At 35.2% G+C, this 18,137-nt stretch overlaps 2 protein-coding genes across 4 annotated transcripts; one reads left to right on the top strand and one right to left on the bottom strand.

The window, feature by feature from the left end:
• Positions 1-10: 10 nt before the first annotated feature.
• Positions 11-9,325, bottom strand: LOC125270786 (immunoglobulin A1 protease autotransporter). 2 transcript variants are annotated; one of them, XM_048194725.1, is made up of 14 exons: positions 9,066-9,325; positions 8,925-8,981; positions 8,708-8,834; positions 8,525-8,614; positions 4,289-4,476; positions 4,178-4,211; positions 4,016-4,100; positions 3,774-3,909; positions 3,643-3,680; positions 2,544-2,731; positions 952-1,096; positions 829-870; positions 722-752; positions 11-449 (listed from the first exon to the last, which is right to left on the bottom strand). In XM_048194725.1, the coding sequence occupies exons 1-14, from the start codon at positions 9,112-9,114 to the stop codon at positions 304-306; spliced, it is 1,356 nt and encodes a 451-aa protein (XP_048050682.1). In that variant the 5' UTR covers positions 9,115-9,325; the 3' UTR covers positions 11-303. The 2 variants fall into 2 exon arrangements, with proteins under 2 accessions (XP_048050682.1, XP_048050683.1); XM_048194726.1 differs by lacking the exon at positions 8,525-8,614.
• A 452-nt stretch (positions 9,326-9,777) lies between these two features.
• tmem169b (transmembrane protein 169b) lies at positions 9,778-17,196 on the top strand. Of its 2 annotated transcripts, none has more exons than XM_048194724.1 (3): positions 9,778-9,922; positions 13,268-13,603; positions 16,396-17,196. In XM_048194724.1, exons 2-3 carry the CDS (start codon positions 13,360-13,362, stop codon positions 17,010-17,012), a joined length of 861 nt encoding a protein of 286 aa, XP_048050681.1. In that variant the 5' UTR covers positions 9,778-9,922; positions 13,268-13,359; the 3' UTR covers positions 17,013-17,196. The 2 variants fall into 2 exon arrangements, with proteins under 2 accessions (XP_048050681.1, XP_048050680.1); XM_048194723.1 differs by having other exon boundaries at positions 9,779-9,918.
• Positions 17,197-18,137: the final 941 nt, after the last annotated feature.

Below are 18,137 nucleotides of genomic sequence, written 5' to 3'. Positions count from 1 at the left end.
AGAAATAGACTTTTCAGTGTTGAAAAGTATTTAAATACATTTAATGAGAACATTCAGAAATCACACATTCCTCTAATTTTCTATTAATTATAATGCATGTGTTGTAGTATAAACATATTGAAATGACCTCTGTAAACAAGTTATATTGAATCATGTTGAGCAAAGTAAATTTGCAGCAGTGAACTAAATCTGCAGTATGTATCTGCCATAAACACTTCTCCACACTTCACATAGTATAGAATAACTTCAACAAACTCTAACAGACATTGAACACATCTAAGGATAAGATCTATGTTTATGAAGTTATAATTTTCCAAAGCTGAATGAAAAGGGAAAGGAATCAGCAGGTCCTGAAGCGTCGTGTGTGGAAGAGCTCTTCTGAGGGCTTTCTGTCCCGAACGAGAAGGAAAACCCCTCTTGACGACTCTCGGCTTCATCAAACAGGAAACCTTGTATATAAACAACAGCGTTACTAAATATGACTATTTTATGTACATTTAGATCCATTTAGTCTTCTTAATGCAAAATATAATTTCTTGTTTTCTATGTGAATCTATTTTATGATGTAATTTATTCCAGTGATCAAAGCTGAATTTTCAGCATCATTACTCCAGTCTTCAATGTCACATGATCCTTCAGAAATCATTCTAATATGCTGATTTGAAAAACTTGAATTCCCAACTTTTGACTGGTAGTGTAGATATTAAGAACGGTACTTCACCTGAGAACTTGGGTGCTGATCCTGGTGACTTCTGTTATCAGAAACACAAAATCAGCTTTCAAACATTCAGCCATTATGCTCAAACATCTATATTTCTCCAGAAATACCTTGTCGCTGAAATAGGAGCTTGTGAAGGTAAATGGAGATGCCTACAAAACACACAAACAAAATGATGAAACTCTCTTTGATGAAACAATGCATATGTCAGTGTTCCAGCTTCTGAAGTTCACCTCTTCTGCTGCTGACCCCATGTCAAAGTCACAGCCCATCTTAGAGAACGCAGGTGTGCTTGGACCAGAATTCATGGAGAAGACAAAAGCGGGCGACTTTGTGTCTGAGATCTCCTGTCGTCCAGGTGAGCAGCTGGGACTGTTGCTGTTAACAGATCGAATAGTAATCACTCTCAACATAGTTCAATGATTCATCAGAGCATGTTAAAGCAAATAAATTTACTGATAAAATCAAGATAAAACATTGACTCTAAATCCTTTTTGGTTAATATTCACAATCCCTTCACTTAAAGACTAGTTTAAAAGACACTTCGGGCCTTATCATACACCCAGAGCAATGTGACACCAGGTGCAATGCCAGTGTTTTTTGCTAGTTTCAGCCCGACGCAGTTATCATCTTCACGTCCAGCGCCACGTTGTTTAAAAAGCAAATGCACTCATGCCTATCTGTTCGCCCATGGGTGTTCTGGTCTGAAAACGAGGTGTGTTCAGGTGCATTGTTAGCGTGTTGCTATTTTGAGGAACTGAAAGTGACTGCGCAATTGACCAACTGAAACCTGCTCTAAAGTCAATGGCGCAATATTTTTTTTTGTTATTTAAAGGGCGAATTAGTAATATGCGCCTGTAGGCGCGTACACTCTGCTTGATATACACACACAGAGACATGCAGCAGCACACAAACATGCCAAATATTAAAAATATTATTATTTAAAAAAAAAAATTTGTGTGCATTAAGATAAAAATGCCTACATGTCATGACTAGTCATTGCACGTATCAGAATGACCTATTTGCAGTAATGACGAATGAAATTGGCTAATTAATTGACCAATCGTGGCAATACACACATGTTTTTAAACTGATTCGTCAGGTTGAGGGTGTCTATATTCCGCTATGTAAACAGCAAATCCACCATGGTGCGAACGCACCTGGCTTTTAAAGGGAATGTGAGATAAGACTCTGATTGGTTTATTGCACGTTACGCCCAAAACACACCCATGACTCATTAAGAGACTAGGTACAACCCTTTTGGACCAATTTTCCATCATTAAACTAGCAAAAGTGGATTCGGACACACCCTTAGTGCACCTGCGCCATGCGCTTCAGACCATGAGCTTAGATCGTTAAAATAAGGCTCTTAATATTCAATAATATTATCAATTTGGCTGCACTGACACTATCAGATGAGAGCAAAACTTAAACTGACTCAAGCTGAATAATGACACTATTATCTTCTGTAGAGCTGCTTATAGCTGAATTAAGCTTGTTTCATAACTTGATGAAATTTACAGTTATTGAACTGAACTGAATCAAGTTACAGCTGAATTTGAATTTGTCTCATATTTGATTAAGTTTGCATTGATTCTGTTATTTTCCTGTTTATTACTGTGAATCGTGAAATATAAAGCGCTATAGAAATAAAGCTGACTTGACTAGCTGTGCACCACAGTTTGGGCATATCACTGAAAAATGCATGAAGTAAAATGGGTTGCAAATAGTGTTTCATGTGGATTTTAGAGTAATGTAAGTGACAGATGGCAGCATTTAGAGGTACAGTACGCTCCATCATAAACACTGCTGAGTCAGGTCGTACTTTAGGGAGAAGGTCGGGGTGGTTGGTGTGGCTTGAATTCTAGCCGGTGAGGGAGGAGGGCAGATGGGACCCTCAGGCGCTGTGTCCTCCTGAGAGTCTGCTGTAGTCACCTCTAAACGATCTTCCCCCTCCTCTTCTGACATTTCCACCATGAGCTCAGGAGCACATGAAACATTCACATTCCCCTGCTGCAATCATCCAAACAGATATTATAAGAATATATATAGTACACTACCGGTCAAACGTTTGGAATAATTAGGATTTTTTTATGTTTCTGATGTCTGTTGTGCTCACCAACGCTTGATTTATTTGCCCAAAAAAACAGGAAAAATTGTGAAATATTATTACAATTACAAATAACTGTTTTCTATGTTAATATATAGTAAAATGTAATTTATTCCTGTGATCAAAGCTGAATTTTCAGCATCATTACTCCAGTCTTCAGTGTCACATGATCCTTCAGAAATCATTTGAATATGATTATTTGTTGCTCAAGAAACATTTCTGATTATTATGCTGAAAACTGTTTTTATGCTTCTTATTTTTTTTGTGGAAACCATGATACACTACCATTAAAAAGTTTGTTTTTTTAAAGAAATTAATACTTTTATTCAGCAAAAATGCATTAAATTGGTCAAAAGTGACAGTAAAGACATTTTTCATGTTATTTGTATTTCAAATAAATGCTGTTCTTTTGAACTTTCTATTAATCAAAGATTTGTTAAAACATATGAATCCGTTTTTTACACTAATAATAAGAAGAACCATTATTAATAATTGAGCAGCAAATCAGCGTATTAGAATGATTTCTGAAGAATCGTGTGACACTGAAGACTTTGATCACAGGAATAAATAATAAATTAAATTTTAAAATATATTCAAATAGAACACTTTAAAACAGCTATTTTAAATTGTAACAATATTTCACAGTATTACTGTTTTTACTGTATTTGTTACAAAATAAATCAAGCCTTGATGAGAAGAGACTTCCTTCAAAAAAATATTAAAAAACTTTAATTATTACAAACTTGATCAGTAGTTTATATTTTAATGTATATTTTAATCATTAAAAAAACAGTTGTCTGCTTTACAACTTTACCGGTTCACTCTGACTCTGATCGCCTTCTTGCATTTGATCTAAAACGAAAGGAATACTTGATTGTGAATCTGTGTGCTTATTGTGGTTTATCTTCTGATACTTTAAAAATATTAATACATGCTGGTTTTTACCTTCTCCAGTTTCTCTCTTTGTCCATAAGCTGTGGTGAAATGTGTCCATTTGAGATTCACTTTCTGCAGTTTTATCCTTATTCTCCTCAGAAGGATCTTCAGCAGCCATGTGCTCATCTGCGTGTTCATCAGGCCTCTAGAAGTTACAGAACTCATAATAAGTTTTCAATAGAAGATAAACATTAAAAATATTTCTCTCTCCCAATTCTGTACATGCAGTTTCAGGACAACAGCAGAAGTACCTGCATTATGGGCTCTTGATGAGGGACCATTTCATCAAACGACTCGCTGCTTTCAGTTTGTAGGCCGTCATTGTCTGGACACTTACTATTTTCATAGCGATTTCAGAAAAAGTTAATTAGAAGAATGCAACAAGCCTCTGATCTGCTGTAAAGATAAAATACCTGTCAGCTCCATCAGTGACTGGCTCCTCCTCACCTGTCAAAACAGAACAGGAATTATTTCTGTGTTTGGAACAACATGATTTTTTATTTTTTAATGAACTGTTACTTTACCTAGTGCTGCTGTCAATTCTCTCTCTTTCTCCATTATTTGTTCTTCTATTACTCTGATTCTCTTTTCGATTTCCTCATTGTCTGCTTGAATCTTCAGCAGTTTTTGAGCCAGTGAGTCCTGACAGTATCGCTCCTTATACTGCTGAAACACGTTCCTGTAGCTCTCGATTCTCTCCTGGAACATTTTCCTTCAAAGACCAAGCATCTTTAAAGGGTTAGTTCACCCGAAAATGAGAATTCTGTCATTAATTACTCACCCCCATGTCATTCCACACCCTTAAAGCAGAACTAAGTAACTTTTTTTACCTTCATAAATAGTTTTCTAAGTCCTTACGATGGTTAATTGACTTGTAGTGGTGTGTTTGAGGCGAGCACAAACCCCCTCTGGCACGTCTACGCCAGAATACAGCACTTGCAAGTTGAGCTGCACCAACCCGATACAATCTCGCCTCATGTTCACGTTGACGCGAGAGTGACAAAATGCTTTACGGTATTTCAATATACACATAGCGACCTCACTTTATAAGACAATTTCGAAAATTACCCACCTCCGTCGAGATTTCTTGTACTGTATTTGCAAAACTACTGCACTGGTGCGCGTTGTAGTCGTTGTAGTCCAGAGCTGCGTTTGGAGTATTTACGACAGTGTGATTCACTGAAGGAACCTGTAGAGGGAGCTTCGCAAATCTTACTGAGTTCTGCTTTAAGACCTTCGTTCATCTTCAAAACAAAAAATAAAGACATTTTTGATAAAATCCAATGGCTCAGTGAGGCCCCCATTGACAGCAAGATAATCAAAGGGTTAGTTCACCCAAAAATGAAAATAATGTCATTAATTACTCACCCTCATGTCGTTCCACACCCATAAGACCTTCGTTAATCTTCGGAACACAAATTAAGATATTTTTGTTGAAATCCGATGGCTCAGTGAGGCCTGCATAGCCAATATTATAAAGCGACGAGAATATTTTTGGTGCGCCAAAAAAATAAAATAATGACTTATATATAGGGCTGGACAATAATTCAATATCAATATATATCGCGATATAATTTTTTTCGATAACGGTGATATGATTTTTAAACACATTTCCGGTATTTCGATATATACATTACAACTGACTTGAGGCGCAGCCGTTAGAAAGAGCAGAACGTGATTGGCTATTTGCGTGATGACGTACACCACAGAGACACGCAGCCATCAGCCAGTGCTCAGCGTATCTATTGGTTAATATGGTTTGTTTAAAATAGCAACGTGGAAAACAGACAGACAGTGTTCAGATAATGTATGTTTCAGTCGATGGATGCGCAAAACGTTACAACAACGATAATCAAAAAGCGTGGACAAAACAGTCACTCTTTGTAGACTGTTAACAGCTAGTGCCGTATGCTCTAATGTCCAGTCATTTACGCCGTCACCACCCGGGTGTTGATAGCGCGCGAGCGCAGGTGAGACCTGAACAGCACACGATGCTATCTGTTTAAACTAAAATCATTTAAGCCTTGCTGATTTAAACCTTCAAGAACAAGACGCGAAAGAGAACTCGCACGCGCTGTGAGAAGATTTGTGTGCGCTCATCCGAAGCGCGCACACGCTTATTTCAGTCAGCGCGCAAATACTGAGTTCTCTTTCAAGTCTTGCGCTTCAGCGGACAAATTCATACAAAAATTATGTCAACATGCCCGTCTTGGCGAGTATCCTAGCAAACATAGTCGGTTATGTCTTAAGTGAACGTATATTAGTCGAGAAAGACATCACATGTGGAACAGTATATGTACTGGATCGTGCATGTCTTAAAGGGAAAAAAACTATTCCTGCTGCCTGTTTTTAATGTTAAATCAAACAACAAATAACAAAGAAATCACTCACTGCTCTTGACTGAATAGTTTTTGTAACTTCAATAAGGATTAATCTTTATTTATTTTATACAGTAAAGATAATATGCAGTGTTATTTTATATTTGATTACTTTATCCATTTTCTGTACCTGAAAACTACTGTTAGATACCTGAAAAACCTGAAAAGCACTGTTTATTTAATTTGAATATTTGCTTTATTGTACTTATTTGTGATGTTGCTTGTAGTTTGATTGTTTGTTCTTATTTTCTTTATTTTTATTTGACAGTAGTCCTATTTTTAGGGTCATGGTTTCGGTACGGTTCGGAACCGTACCGAAACCGTGACCCTAAAACCATGATACGAACCGAACCGTGAGCAATTTGAACCATTGCACCCCTAGTGTCATCAAAACTCAACAACTTCCCTGCCCCAGCAATGTGTTTTTGTTGTTTCTCACTGTTTTTTTCTGTTTTTACAGTTCACAATCTTTATCTTGGCTGAAACACTTTTGTTTTAATCTATATTAAGGATAATAAAATCAGCCTACATTATAGTTTAATGTTAAAGATATTAATATTACTAAAGTGAGTCTTATGTTTATTTTTTATGTTTGTATGAAGGCTAAATACAAATAAAAGCTGAACATAAATTTATTTGTACTGTTTTTATTTCTAAAATATTATATAGTTTTATAGGAAGAGATTTCATAGATTTGGCAAATTCATTTTTCAGACGTTTGTAGGTACAGACATCCGTTGTGGCCGTTCTTGGCAGTTTTTCTGAGGCTATTATATAGTTCATATCGATATCGGAATTATATCGTATCGCCCGAAATTAAGAATTATATCGTGATATAAATTTTGGCCATATCGTCCAGCCCTACTTATATAGTGATTTCAAAACACTGCATCAGGAAGCTTCGGAGCGTTATGAATCAGTGTGTCGAATCAGCGGTTCGGAGCGCCAAAGTCATGTGATTTCAGCAGTTTGGCGGTTTGACACGCAATCCGAATCATGATTCGACACAAAAGATTCATAACGCTCCGAAGCTTCCAGAAGCAGTGTTTTGAAATCGGCCATCACTAAATAAGTCGTTATTTTGTTTTTTTGGCGCACCAAAAATATTCTCGTCTCTTTATAATATTACTATTGAGCCACTGTACTCACATAAACCGATTTAAATATGTTTTTAGTACATTAATGGATCTTGAGAGAGGAAATGTCATTGCTCCCTATGCAGGCCTCACTGAGCAATCGGATTTCAACAAAAATATCTTAATTTGTGTTCTGAAGATTAACAAAGGTCTTACGGGTGTGGAACGGCATGAGGGTGAGTAATAAATTACATTATTTTCATTTTTGGGTGAACTAACCCTTTAACACTTTCAATGGCCAGAAAGCTACTAAAAACGTATTTAAAACAGTTCAAGTGAGTACAGCAGATCAACCTTAATGTTATGAAGCAACGAGAATACTTTTTGTGCGCCAAAAAAAACGAAATAACGACTTTATGACAATATCTAGTGATGGGCGATTTCAAAACACTGCTTCATGAAGCTTTACGAACCATTTGTTTTGAATCAGTGGTTCAGAGTGTGTATCAAACTGCCAAAGTCACGTGATTTCAGTAAACGAGGCTTTGTTACGTCGTTGTTTTGAAATTTCAATGGTTCATGTGACTTTGGCAGTTTGATACATGATCCGAACCACTGATTCGAAACAAAAGATTTGTAAAGCTTCATGAAGCAATGTTTTGAAATCACCCATAACTAGATATTGTTGAATAAAGTCATTATTTTGTTTTTTTGGTGCACAGAAAGTATTCTCGTCACTTCATAACATTAAGGTTGAACCACTGTAGTTACATGAACTGTTTTAAATATGTCTTTAGTAGCTTTCTGGGCATTGAAAGTGTTAATTATCTTACTGTCAATGGAGGCCTCACTGAGCCATCGGATTTCATCATATCTTATAATTAATATCTTAATTTGTGTTCCTTAGATGAACGAAGGTCTTACGGGTGTGGAACAATATACGGGTGAGTAATTAATGACAGAAATTTCATTTTTGGGTAAACTAACCATTTAAGACATATTACTGGCAGAAATATAGTTGTTCCAAACCTTTATGAATTTCTTTCTTCTGCTGAACTCAAAATAAGATATTCTGAAGAATGTCGGTAATCATACAGTTGATGAACCCCATTGACTTTCATAGTATTTTTTCCCCATTACTATGTAAGTCAATGGGGTCCATTAACTGTTTGGTTTCCGACATTCTTCAGAATATCTTCTTTTGTGTTCAGCAGAAGAAAAAAATTCATAAAGTTTTGTAACAATGTGAAGGTATGATGACATAATTTTCATTTTTGGGTGTACTATCACTTTAAGCTGGACCTACATGTCTTGTTTATAGCTGTCTTGTCTCTTTTCTAGCTCAGCTTCCAGTGTCTTTTCATACTGAAGCAGCATATGTCCTGTTCTCTGTTGACTGATACCAGAACATTTACATTCATATAATACTATATCATGCTAGTTTGAGATCTGAAAATAAAAGTAATGTCATTATCACAATTTTCCACACTTTTTTGTGTTTTCTTTGATAAACTTCACAGTGTTTTGTTTCTGCTGGATCTCCTCATGGAGTTTGCTGATAGTAATGTGAGTTGTCTTGATGTAATCCTTCTTCTCCTGAATGTTGGACTCACAAACTAAAAACACAACAGACAGAGCAATTGATGTTTTAAACTGAATTGATGTATGAATTGATGTTTTCAGTGAGGAGGTGCTTAAAAACTTACTTTGTATTTGCTGTTTAAGGTCATCCTTCCTCTGAGCAAGTTCTCGAGTCTCTATACCTGTCGAATATATAACAGTATACAGTACATATAAAGTTAAACATGTCAAATAATGTTAAAAATGAAATGAGGCGCTCTCATCACCTGACTGAAGCAACAGATTGTCCAGTTGATTTACCGTCTGCTCCTCCATTCAAAAACCGTATAAAACACGAACACAAGGATTGAAAATACCACACAGATCACGTAAATATATCTATTTTCTAGTTTTGAGATGTTATATAACTCAAATATGGATTTGAAAGGCGAATATTGTGCGTATTAACGTGATTTAAATTTGGAGCTCGAGCGCGTCAGTTAAAACGTCCGTTACTGCTGACGTAATACTCATATATCGGAATAAAAAAAATAATAGTTTCAAATAAATTAAATAATAAATATAAATTTAGTAAACAAATAAGTAAATTTGGTTAGCCTGGCCTGAGACAAGTCGTTACTTGGTTTCCTAATAAATAATTATATTTAACATGTCAATTTAATTGCATTAATTTATTAACTATTTTATCAAATACTTATTTTATGAGAATTACTGTAATGAAATAAATACAGACATACACATACAAATACATGCAATTTTTAAATATATATATATATATATATATATATATATATATATATATATATATATATATATATATATATATATATATATATATATATATATATATATATATATATATATATATATATATATATATATATATATATATATATATATATTTATAAAAATATAGAATAAAATTGGCTTTGGCTGGAGGAGGGGCTTCGGTTTATCATCATCTGATTGGACAGGACAGGCGTTCCACAGTCAGTGGGCGGGGATTGTATTCATCGTGGCCCAGGCGCATCTGCATGGCGGCTGCTGTTGGATATTTAACCCAGCTAAACATTTCATCGCAAGAGTTTTCACAGCGGTTCTTTCATGCATGTGCATCTGGTAGGTAAGAACAGAGTTATGAATAAGGCACGAGCTTCTGTGTTTGTGAATAAGACGCTTCTTACAGTAGATGATGGTGTGATTATTAAACCCAGAGCGGATCAGCTGAGAGAAAAACAGCCTCCGCCTGGCGCTCAGGCATTACAGGACATTACAGGACATTACAGGACACTGATTTAAAATAAGCGTGATCTCGAAGGGGTTTAAGATGAAGGATTTTGAGTTTCGGACGCTATTTTATTAAAACGCAATCATATGATCGGCTGTAGGATTGCTCTGTCTCCTGTATGTCTTTGTTTCTCTGACAATAGAGTTGAATTAGACCCAGCTCTCTGACGGAAGGGTGTTGTTTTCTACACAAAAGCTACTAAATATGTGATTTTTTTTTAAATATTTTAAATTAGATTTAATTTTTATGTTTTCAATTTTAATTTTAGTTTAAGTTTTAGTCTTTTTGTTATGTGTGTTTTTTTTTTTTTTTTAATTTTTATCAGTTTTTCTCTTTAGATTACATTTTTTTTTATTACAGTTTGTCATTTTAGTACTTCAATCTAAGTTATTTGATTCCAGTTTCTTATTGTTGTTAATGTTATTTCCTCTTTAATTTTTATATTTTATTTTGCTTTATTTTAGTGCTGTCAAATCGTTTAGTCACAATTAATCGCATCTAACATAAGTTTATGTGTGTGTGCGTGTGTGTGTATTAGTGCTGTCAAATCGATTAATCACAATTAATCGCATGTAACATAAGTTTGTGTGTGTGTATTAGTCAAGTCAAGTCACCTTTATTTATATAGCGCTTTTTACAGCGCAGATTGTCAAAGCAGCTTTACAGTGATAACTGGTATATAGTTTTTTTTTTCAGCTCGTAAAGAAAATGGTGTCATTATCCATCTTAAGTGAATTCAGTATTGATTCATTCCGATGTAAGAATCAATAGTCATTAATTTAGTTAATTTATCTATATCAGCACTGGAGTAAACAGTGATGTCATCATCCAGCTCAGTTCAGTTCGCATACAATGGTGTCAATGCAGGCAGATCAAAACACTTTTGAATATCAAATGTCAAGTGTCCCCAACTAAGCAAGCCAAAGGCGGCAGTGGTAAGGAACCCAAACTCCAACTGATATTAGTGCAATCAAATCGATTAATTGCAATTAATCACAACAAATATAAAAGATTCTGTGTATATGTATCAAATCGATTGCAATTAATCACAACAAATATAAAAGATTCTGTGTATGTATTAAAATTAATCGCGATTAATCACTGCTAACATACATGTGTGTGTGTGTGTGTGTGTGTGTTTGTGTGTATTAGTGCTGTAAAAAATTATTAATCACAATTAATCCCAACAAATATAAAAGTTTCTGTGTATATGTATCAAATCGATTAATCGCAACTAACATAAAAGTTTGTGTATATGTATCAAATCGATTAATCGTGATTAATTACAACAAATTAAAGTTTCTGTCTATGTATCAAATCGATTATTTGCAATTAACATAAAAGTTTGTGCATATGTATCAAATCGATTATTTGCAACTAACATAAAAGTTTGTGCATATGTATCAAATCGATTATTTGCAACTCACATAGAAGTTTGTGCATATGTATCAAATCGATTATTTGCAGCTAACATAAAAGTTTGTGCATATGTATCAAATCGATTATTTGCAACTAACATAGAAGTTTGTGCATATGTATCAAATCGATTATTTGCAGCTAACATAAAAGTTTGTGCATATGTATCAAATCGATTATTTGCAACTAACATAGAAGTTTGTGCATATGTATCAAATCGATTATTTGCAGCTAACATAAAAGTTTGTGCATATGTATCAAATCGATTATTTGCAACTCACATAGAAGTTTGTGCATATGTATCAAATCGATTATTTGCAGCTAACATAAAAGTTTGTGCATATGTATCAAATCGATTATTTGCAACTCACATAGAAGTTTGTGCATATGTATCAAATCGATTATTTGCAGCTAACATAAAAGTTTGTGCATATGTATCAAATCGATTATTTGCAACTAACATAGAAGTTTGTGCATATGTATCAAATCGATTATTTGCAACTAACATAAAAGTTTGTGCATATGTATCAAATCGATTATTTGCAACTAACATAGAAGTTTGTGTATATGTATCAAATCGATTAATCGTGATTAATTACAACAAATTAAAGTTTCTGTCTATGTATCAAATCGATTATTTGCAACTAACATAAAAGTTTGTGCATATGTATCAAATCGATTATTTGCAACTAACATAAAAGTTTGTGCATATGTATCAAATCGATTATTTGCAACTCACATAGAAGTTTGTGCATATGTATCAAATCGATTATTTGCAACTAACATAAAAGTTTCTGTCTATGTATCAAATCGATTATTTGCAACTAACATAAAAGTTTCTGTTTATGTATCAAATCGATTATTTGCAACTAACATAAAAGTTTGTGCATATGTATCAAATCGATTATTTGCAACTAACATAAAAGTTTCTGTCTATGTATCAAATCAATTATTTGCAACTAACATAAAAGTTTGTGTCTATGTATCAAATCGATTAATCGCGATTAATTACAACAAATGAAAGCTTCTGTGTATGTATCAAATCGATTAATCACGATTAATCACAACAAATAAAAGTTTGTGTATATGTATCAAAGTGATTAATCACAACTAACATAAGTTTGTGTGTATTAGTGCTGTCAAATCGATTATCGCAATTAATCACAACAAATATAAAAGTTTCTGCGTATGTATCAAAACGATTAATCGTGATTAATCGCAACTAACATATGTATCAAATTGATTAATCGAGATTAATTACAAAAAATAAGTTTCTGTGTATATGCATCAAATCGATGAATTAATCGCAACTAACAAAAGTTTGTGTGTGTATACCGTATGCGTGGACAACAATTTATGTGTGCGTATAATATACACACATATATATACACACGCACACACACACACATATAATATAATACTATAAAATACACATATTATATAAACAAACTTTTATGTTAGCTGCGATTAATCAAGATTAATTAATTTATTTAATATTAATTTATTTCAGTTAACAATAGCAACGCTGGTACATGTTCACTGTTATTGTTCAAAAAAAAAAGTTAATTTAATACACCATCACCCCTACTAGATATTACACGGTGAATATATTTATAAAATTTAAAAAAACTAAATGTGACAACGTTTATATTCTCTCACTTACATACTTTACCTTTTATTTTAAATGAGACGTCATTTTTCCTTATTTCCTATTTGATTGAATGCATGCCAACTGTGCATCATGATGCTCTCTCTTTCTCACAGGCTTATCATGTTTGGATGGAGTAAATAGCCTTTTCTAGTCTGTTGTAGCAGTTGTAGCTCCTCCCAAAGCGTGTGAGACACTGAACCGGATCATGGAGCAGGTGGAGCAGCTAGAGTCTGTTAGATCGGAGGTCTCTGAGGGGCAGATGGATGAAGGAAGCAGTGGCACCAGCACTCGAAGGAAGAGAAGGAAGCGAGAACACCGGCCGGAGTCCATCATCGTCTACCGCTCCGATCCAGAGAGAGCCGCTGGTGAAGAGCATGGAGGGGATAGTGAGGCTGGAGAGAGGAACTCTGAAGAAGGGGCTACATTTCTCAACAACCCCAGCAGTGAAGGTGAAGCATGCTATCTCATCTTTCCTTGTAAAGAAAAGGATTTGGACACGTAAGCCACATTTAAAAGTGTAGGAATGTCTTTCCATTATAAAAAACTCAAAAATCAACAAACATATTGTTCAAAATGAAGATAAAAAGGATTGTGACACTTTGTGGTTATGAATGGTTAATGTAATGAACTAAACCTACATCAGTTTGTATGATTTTTTTTTCAGAAAGGATGCATTAAATTGCCCAAAAGTGACAGTAAAAGCATTTATATTACAAAAAGATTTCTATGTCATTAAAAATGTATCACAGTTTCCACTTCCAAATATTAAACAGCACTGTTTTCAACATTTATAATAACAAGAACCATTATTAATAATTGATCATTAATAATAATTGAGCAGCAAATCATCATATTAGAATGATTTCTGAAGGATCATGTGACACTGAAGACTGGAGTAATGATGCTGAAAATTCAGCTTTGATCACAGGAATAAATTTCAATTTAATGTATATTCACATAAAAAACAGTTACTTTAAACTGATATAATATTTCATTATTGTATTTTTGATCAAATAAATGCAGCCTTGATGAGCAGAAGAGACTCTTTCAAAAACACTTATTCTATTTTGTACCATATCCTTACCAAAACTTCAGAATGGGTTATTTTTGCAGTTTAGTTTCAATAAATCGTTGCTTTATGATGGATGAAAAAGTGTATCTCGAAACAAATTTTCAAGAGCATTAAAAAAACACCTTTTCTCATCTTACAAAATTAACTGTATTAAGTCCATATATGGTACTGAAAGTGATTTTTATGTTATTTTAATTATATCATAATTATAATTATTCCATAATTAGTCACTTTCAGTAACATATATAGACTTGTGTCATTAGTTAGTTGAAATTGACAAAAATTGAGGTTCATGTTTTTCATTTAAACAATGATAAAATTCTCTTTCTTCATAAGGAGATGAAGTTTTGAGTTCTGAAAGTACTAAAGAAAAGTTATGTTTTCAAGTACTGTGAACTCTTATCTTAAAAGATTTAAGGAAAATTTGATTCCTCATTTCAGTTAAGTAGCATTTATTTCTACAGCGCTTCAAACAATACAGATTGTTTCAAAGCAGCATCACAGCAACAAACAGGAAAATAAGTGTTAATTATGAAACAAGCTAATTTCAGCTATAAGCAGCTCTACATAAGACAATAGTGACATTATTCAGCTAAACTGTTGATTCAGTTTAGTTCAATAACAGTGTCAGTGGCCCTGTTTACTCCTGGTATTTGGATGTGTTTTGGTTGATCGGATCACAAGTAGACGAGGAAGACACATTACTGTTTACACCTGCCTGTTTTAATCCGTCTCTTTTGTCCACTTTAAACCACTTCTGTCCTGATTTCTTTGAGAGGAGGGTCTATGGGCGGGTAAATGTATCAGATCTTTCGATCTAATGGATGAAATAAGCTCACGCAATTTACATATGAACACGCCCGGAGACGACGGAAACACACAGAGGGAATAAGCTGTTGTTTCTGCTTTGACAGCCGTCCGAACGCTGTGAGTGTGTTAAAAATCAGGAATGGTGAGAGAACATTGTGCTTAGTACATTTTTCATCTTCAAACCAAACTTGGGTCTTCAGCCGACAAAGTTTAAATCCGGCCTGGCTAGAGCGCTTCCCATAATGTTTACACAGTAGGTCAGTAGGAGGAGAATAGACGGTCTGTTAGAACGCATGAGCGTTTCCACTACGAAAGCAATCCGGTCGAATGCGATTCCGACCTCCTCTGGAAGTGGTCAAAAGTGGACAAGCTCAAAACGTTTACACCTGTATTTAGCGTCGTCCACTTGTGATCCGATTGACCAAAATGCATCTTAAAGGATTAGTTCACTTCAGATTTAAATTTCCTGATAATTTACTCACCCCCATGTCATCTAAGATGTTCATGTCTTTCTTTCTTCAGTCGAAAAGAAATGAAGGTTTTTGAGGAAAACATTTCAGGATTTTTCTCCATATAGTGGACTTCAATTGAATGTCAGTTTCAGTGCAGCTTCAAAGAGCTCTACATGATCCCAGACGAGGAATAAGAGTCTTATCTAGAGCTTTTTAACCACAAATGCTTGTCTTGCACTGCTCCGACATGTGCATAATCGTGTTGGAAAGGTCACGTGCGACGTAGGCGGAAGAACTCATTTCCTCCTCCGACTTCAAAATCATCCAACATTGTTGTTTTACCTTTTTTTGTAAAGGCCGTTTGACTTAGTCTTTGCACTTTCACTTTGTAAACACTGGATCGGTACTTCTGTCAACATCACACGTGACCTTTCCAACATGATTACGTAATGCGTGGAGCATCACAGAGCAGTGCAAGATGAGCATTTGTGGTTTAAAAAGTATATAAATTTTATTTTTTTTTAGAAAATGACTGATTGTTACTGTAGATAAGACTCGTATTCCTCGTCTGGGATCATGTAGAGCTCTTTGAAGCTGCACTGAAACTGACATTTGGACCTTCAACCCGTTGAATCCCAGTGAAGTCCACTATAAGGAGAAAAATCCTGGAATATTTTGCTCAAAATCCTTAATTTGTTTTCAACTGAAGAAAGAAAGACATGAACATCTTGGATGACATGCGTGAGTAAATTATTAGTTAGTGGCATTATTCAGCTAAATTCAGTTCCAGTTTTGTTCTCATCTGATAGTGTCAGTGCAGTTAAATCAATAATATACTGAAAATTTTGTCTTAAAATAGTTAAATACATTCTGTCTCATTCTAAATGAAATGTCTTGACCTCATTAGGTTGGGCTGTGCCTCCAGATAGTCGCTATGTGACGCTCACAGGGACCATCACACGTGGAAAGAAGAAAGGTCAGATGGTGGACATTCACGTCACGCTCACAGAGAGAGAGTTGCGTGAGATGGCGAGGTCAAAGGAGCGCCTGGACGCCGAATGCGACGCTCGAGAGGGATCGAGCCGCTCATGCGGTTTCGGCATTTCTCAGGGTCCTCACGTCGTCCTCTGGAGTCTCTCCTGCGCTCCCGTAGTCTTTGTCCTGTCCTTCATCACCTCGTTCTACTATGGCACTCTCACTTGGTACAACATTTTCCTGGTGTACAACGAGGAACGGACGTTCTGCCATAAAATCACGGTCTGCCCCTTCCTCATCGTCTTCTATCCCGTGCTCATCGTGGCGCTGTCGCTGTCGCTGGCTCTGTACTCGGCCGTGGTGCAGGTGTCCTGGGCCTTCAGCGAGTGGTGGATGTCCGTCAGGGATTTGGAGAAGGGTTTCTGCGGCTGGGCTTGTGGGAAGCTCGGTTTGGAAGACTGTTCACCCTACAGCATAGTCGAGCTGCTGGACTCGGACACGATCTCTGGGAGTCTGCAGGGAAAGTCGCTGGAAACATCCTCGGTGTGAATATAGAAACCAGGCGGGATTTTCTCAGCTGGTTATCGGTCCTGTTTATTGGCACTTTGCAAGTATTAAAGGGTTAGTTCACCCAAAAATGAAATTTCTGTCATTAATTACTCACCCTCATGTCGTTTCAAACTTTCGTTCATCTTCGCAACACAAATGAAGATATTTTTGATGAAATCCGAGAGCTTTTCCTGCATTGACAGCAACACAACTACCACTTTCAAGCCCCAGAAAGGTACCGGTAGTAAAGACACCGTTAAAGTAATCCATGTGACTCCAGTGGATTAACCTCAATTTTTGAAGCATCACGAGTGCTTTGTTTGCGCAAAAAAACACATCATTTACCACTTTATTTACAAAATATTAAAGGGGACCTATAATGCCCCTTTAACAAGATGTAATAGAAGTCTCTGGTGAATGTGTCTGTGAAGTTTCAGCTCAAAATCCCCCACAGATCATTTATTATAGCTTGTCAAATTTGCCCCTATTTGGGTGTGAGCAAAAACACACAGTTTTTGTGTGTGTCCCTTTAAATGCAAATGAGCTGCTGCTCCAGAAGAGGGCGGAGCTTTAACAGCTCAACAACAACAAAGCTGGAGAATCTCACGCAGCCAAAATGAGTTTCTGAGGCTTGAAAGTGGTAGTCGCGTAGCTGTCAATGGAGGGACAGAAAGCTCTCAGATTTTAACAAAAATATCTTCATTTGTGTTTCGAAGATGAATGAAAGTTTTACAGGTTTTGAACGACATGAGCGTGAGTAATTAATAACAGAATTTTCATTTTTGGGTGAACTAACCCTAGGTTTCTGGGCCAAACTTTTGTTTTGTTTTACCTATTTAGTGTTTTGCTTACCAACAAAGTTGTGTTTTTTTTTCTTATTTTCATACTGTATGCCAGACTTTCATAAGATGTATATTTAAAATATTTATTCTTTGCTATTTTATTGTATTTATTCAGTAACACTTTACATTAAGGTCCTATTACTCAACATTAGTTAATACATTTACTAACAATGAGCAATATATTTGTTGCAGTATTTATTAATCTTTGTTAACAGTGGGTTATAAAAATACATCATAGATCAGGTCCATTAAATAATATTAACAGATACAATTATTGAATTTA

The sequence above is a fragment of the Megalobrama amblycephala genome, linkage group LG6 (genome assembly GCF_018812025.1).
Source record: "Megalobrama amblycephala isolate DHTTF-2021 linkage group LG6, ASM1881202v1, whole genome shotgun sequence".
Classification (NCBI taxonomy): Eukaryota; Metazoa; Chordata; class Actinopteri; order Cypriniformes; family Xenocyprididae; genus Megalobrama; species Megalobrama amblycephala.
Note: the sequence above shows the minus strand (reverse complement) of the source record. Positions and strands in the feature narration are given on the sequence as shown.

Coding starts and splice junctions, on each gene's coding strand:
- LOC125270786 (XM_048194725.1), bottom strand. CDS start 9,114: ATGGAGGAGCAGACGGTAAATCAACTGGACAATCTGTTGCTTCAGTCA. Junction 3,681..3,773: donor AAAGAGAGAAACTGGAGAAG/GTAAAAACCAGC, acceptor CTTTCGTTTTAG/ATCAAATGCAAGAAGGCGAT. Junction 871..951: donor TGGGGTCAGCAGCAGAAGAG/GTGAACTTCAGA, acceptor TGTGTTTTGTAG/GCATCTCCATTTACCTTCAC.
- tmem169b (XM_048194724.1), top strand. CDS start 13,360: ATGGAGCAGGTGGAGCAGCTAGAGTCTGTTAGATCGGAGGTCTCTGAG. Junction 13,604..16,395: donor CAACAACCCCAGCAGTGAAG/GTGAAGCATGCT, acceptor TGACCTCATTAG/GTTGGGCTGTGCCTCCAGAT.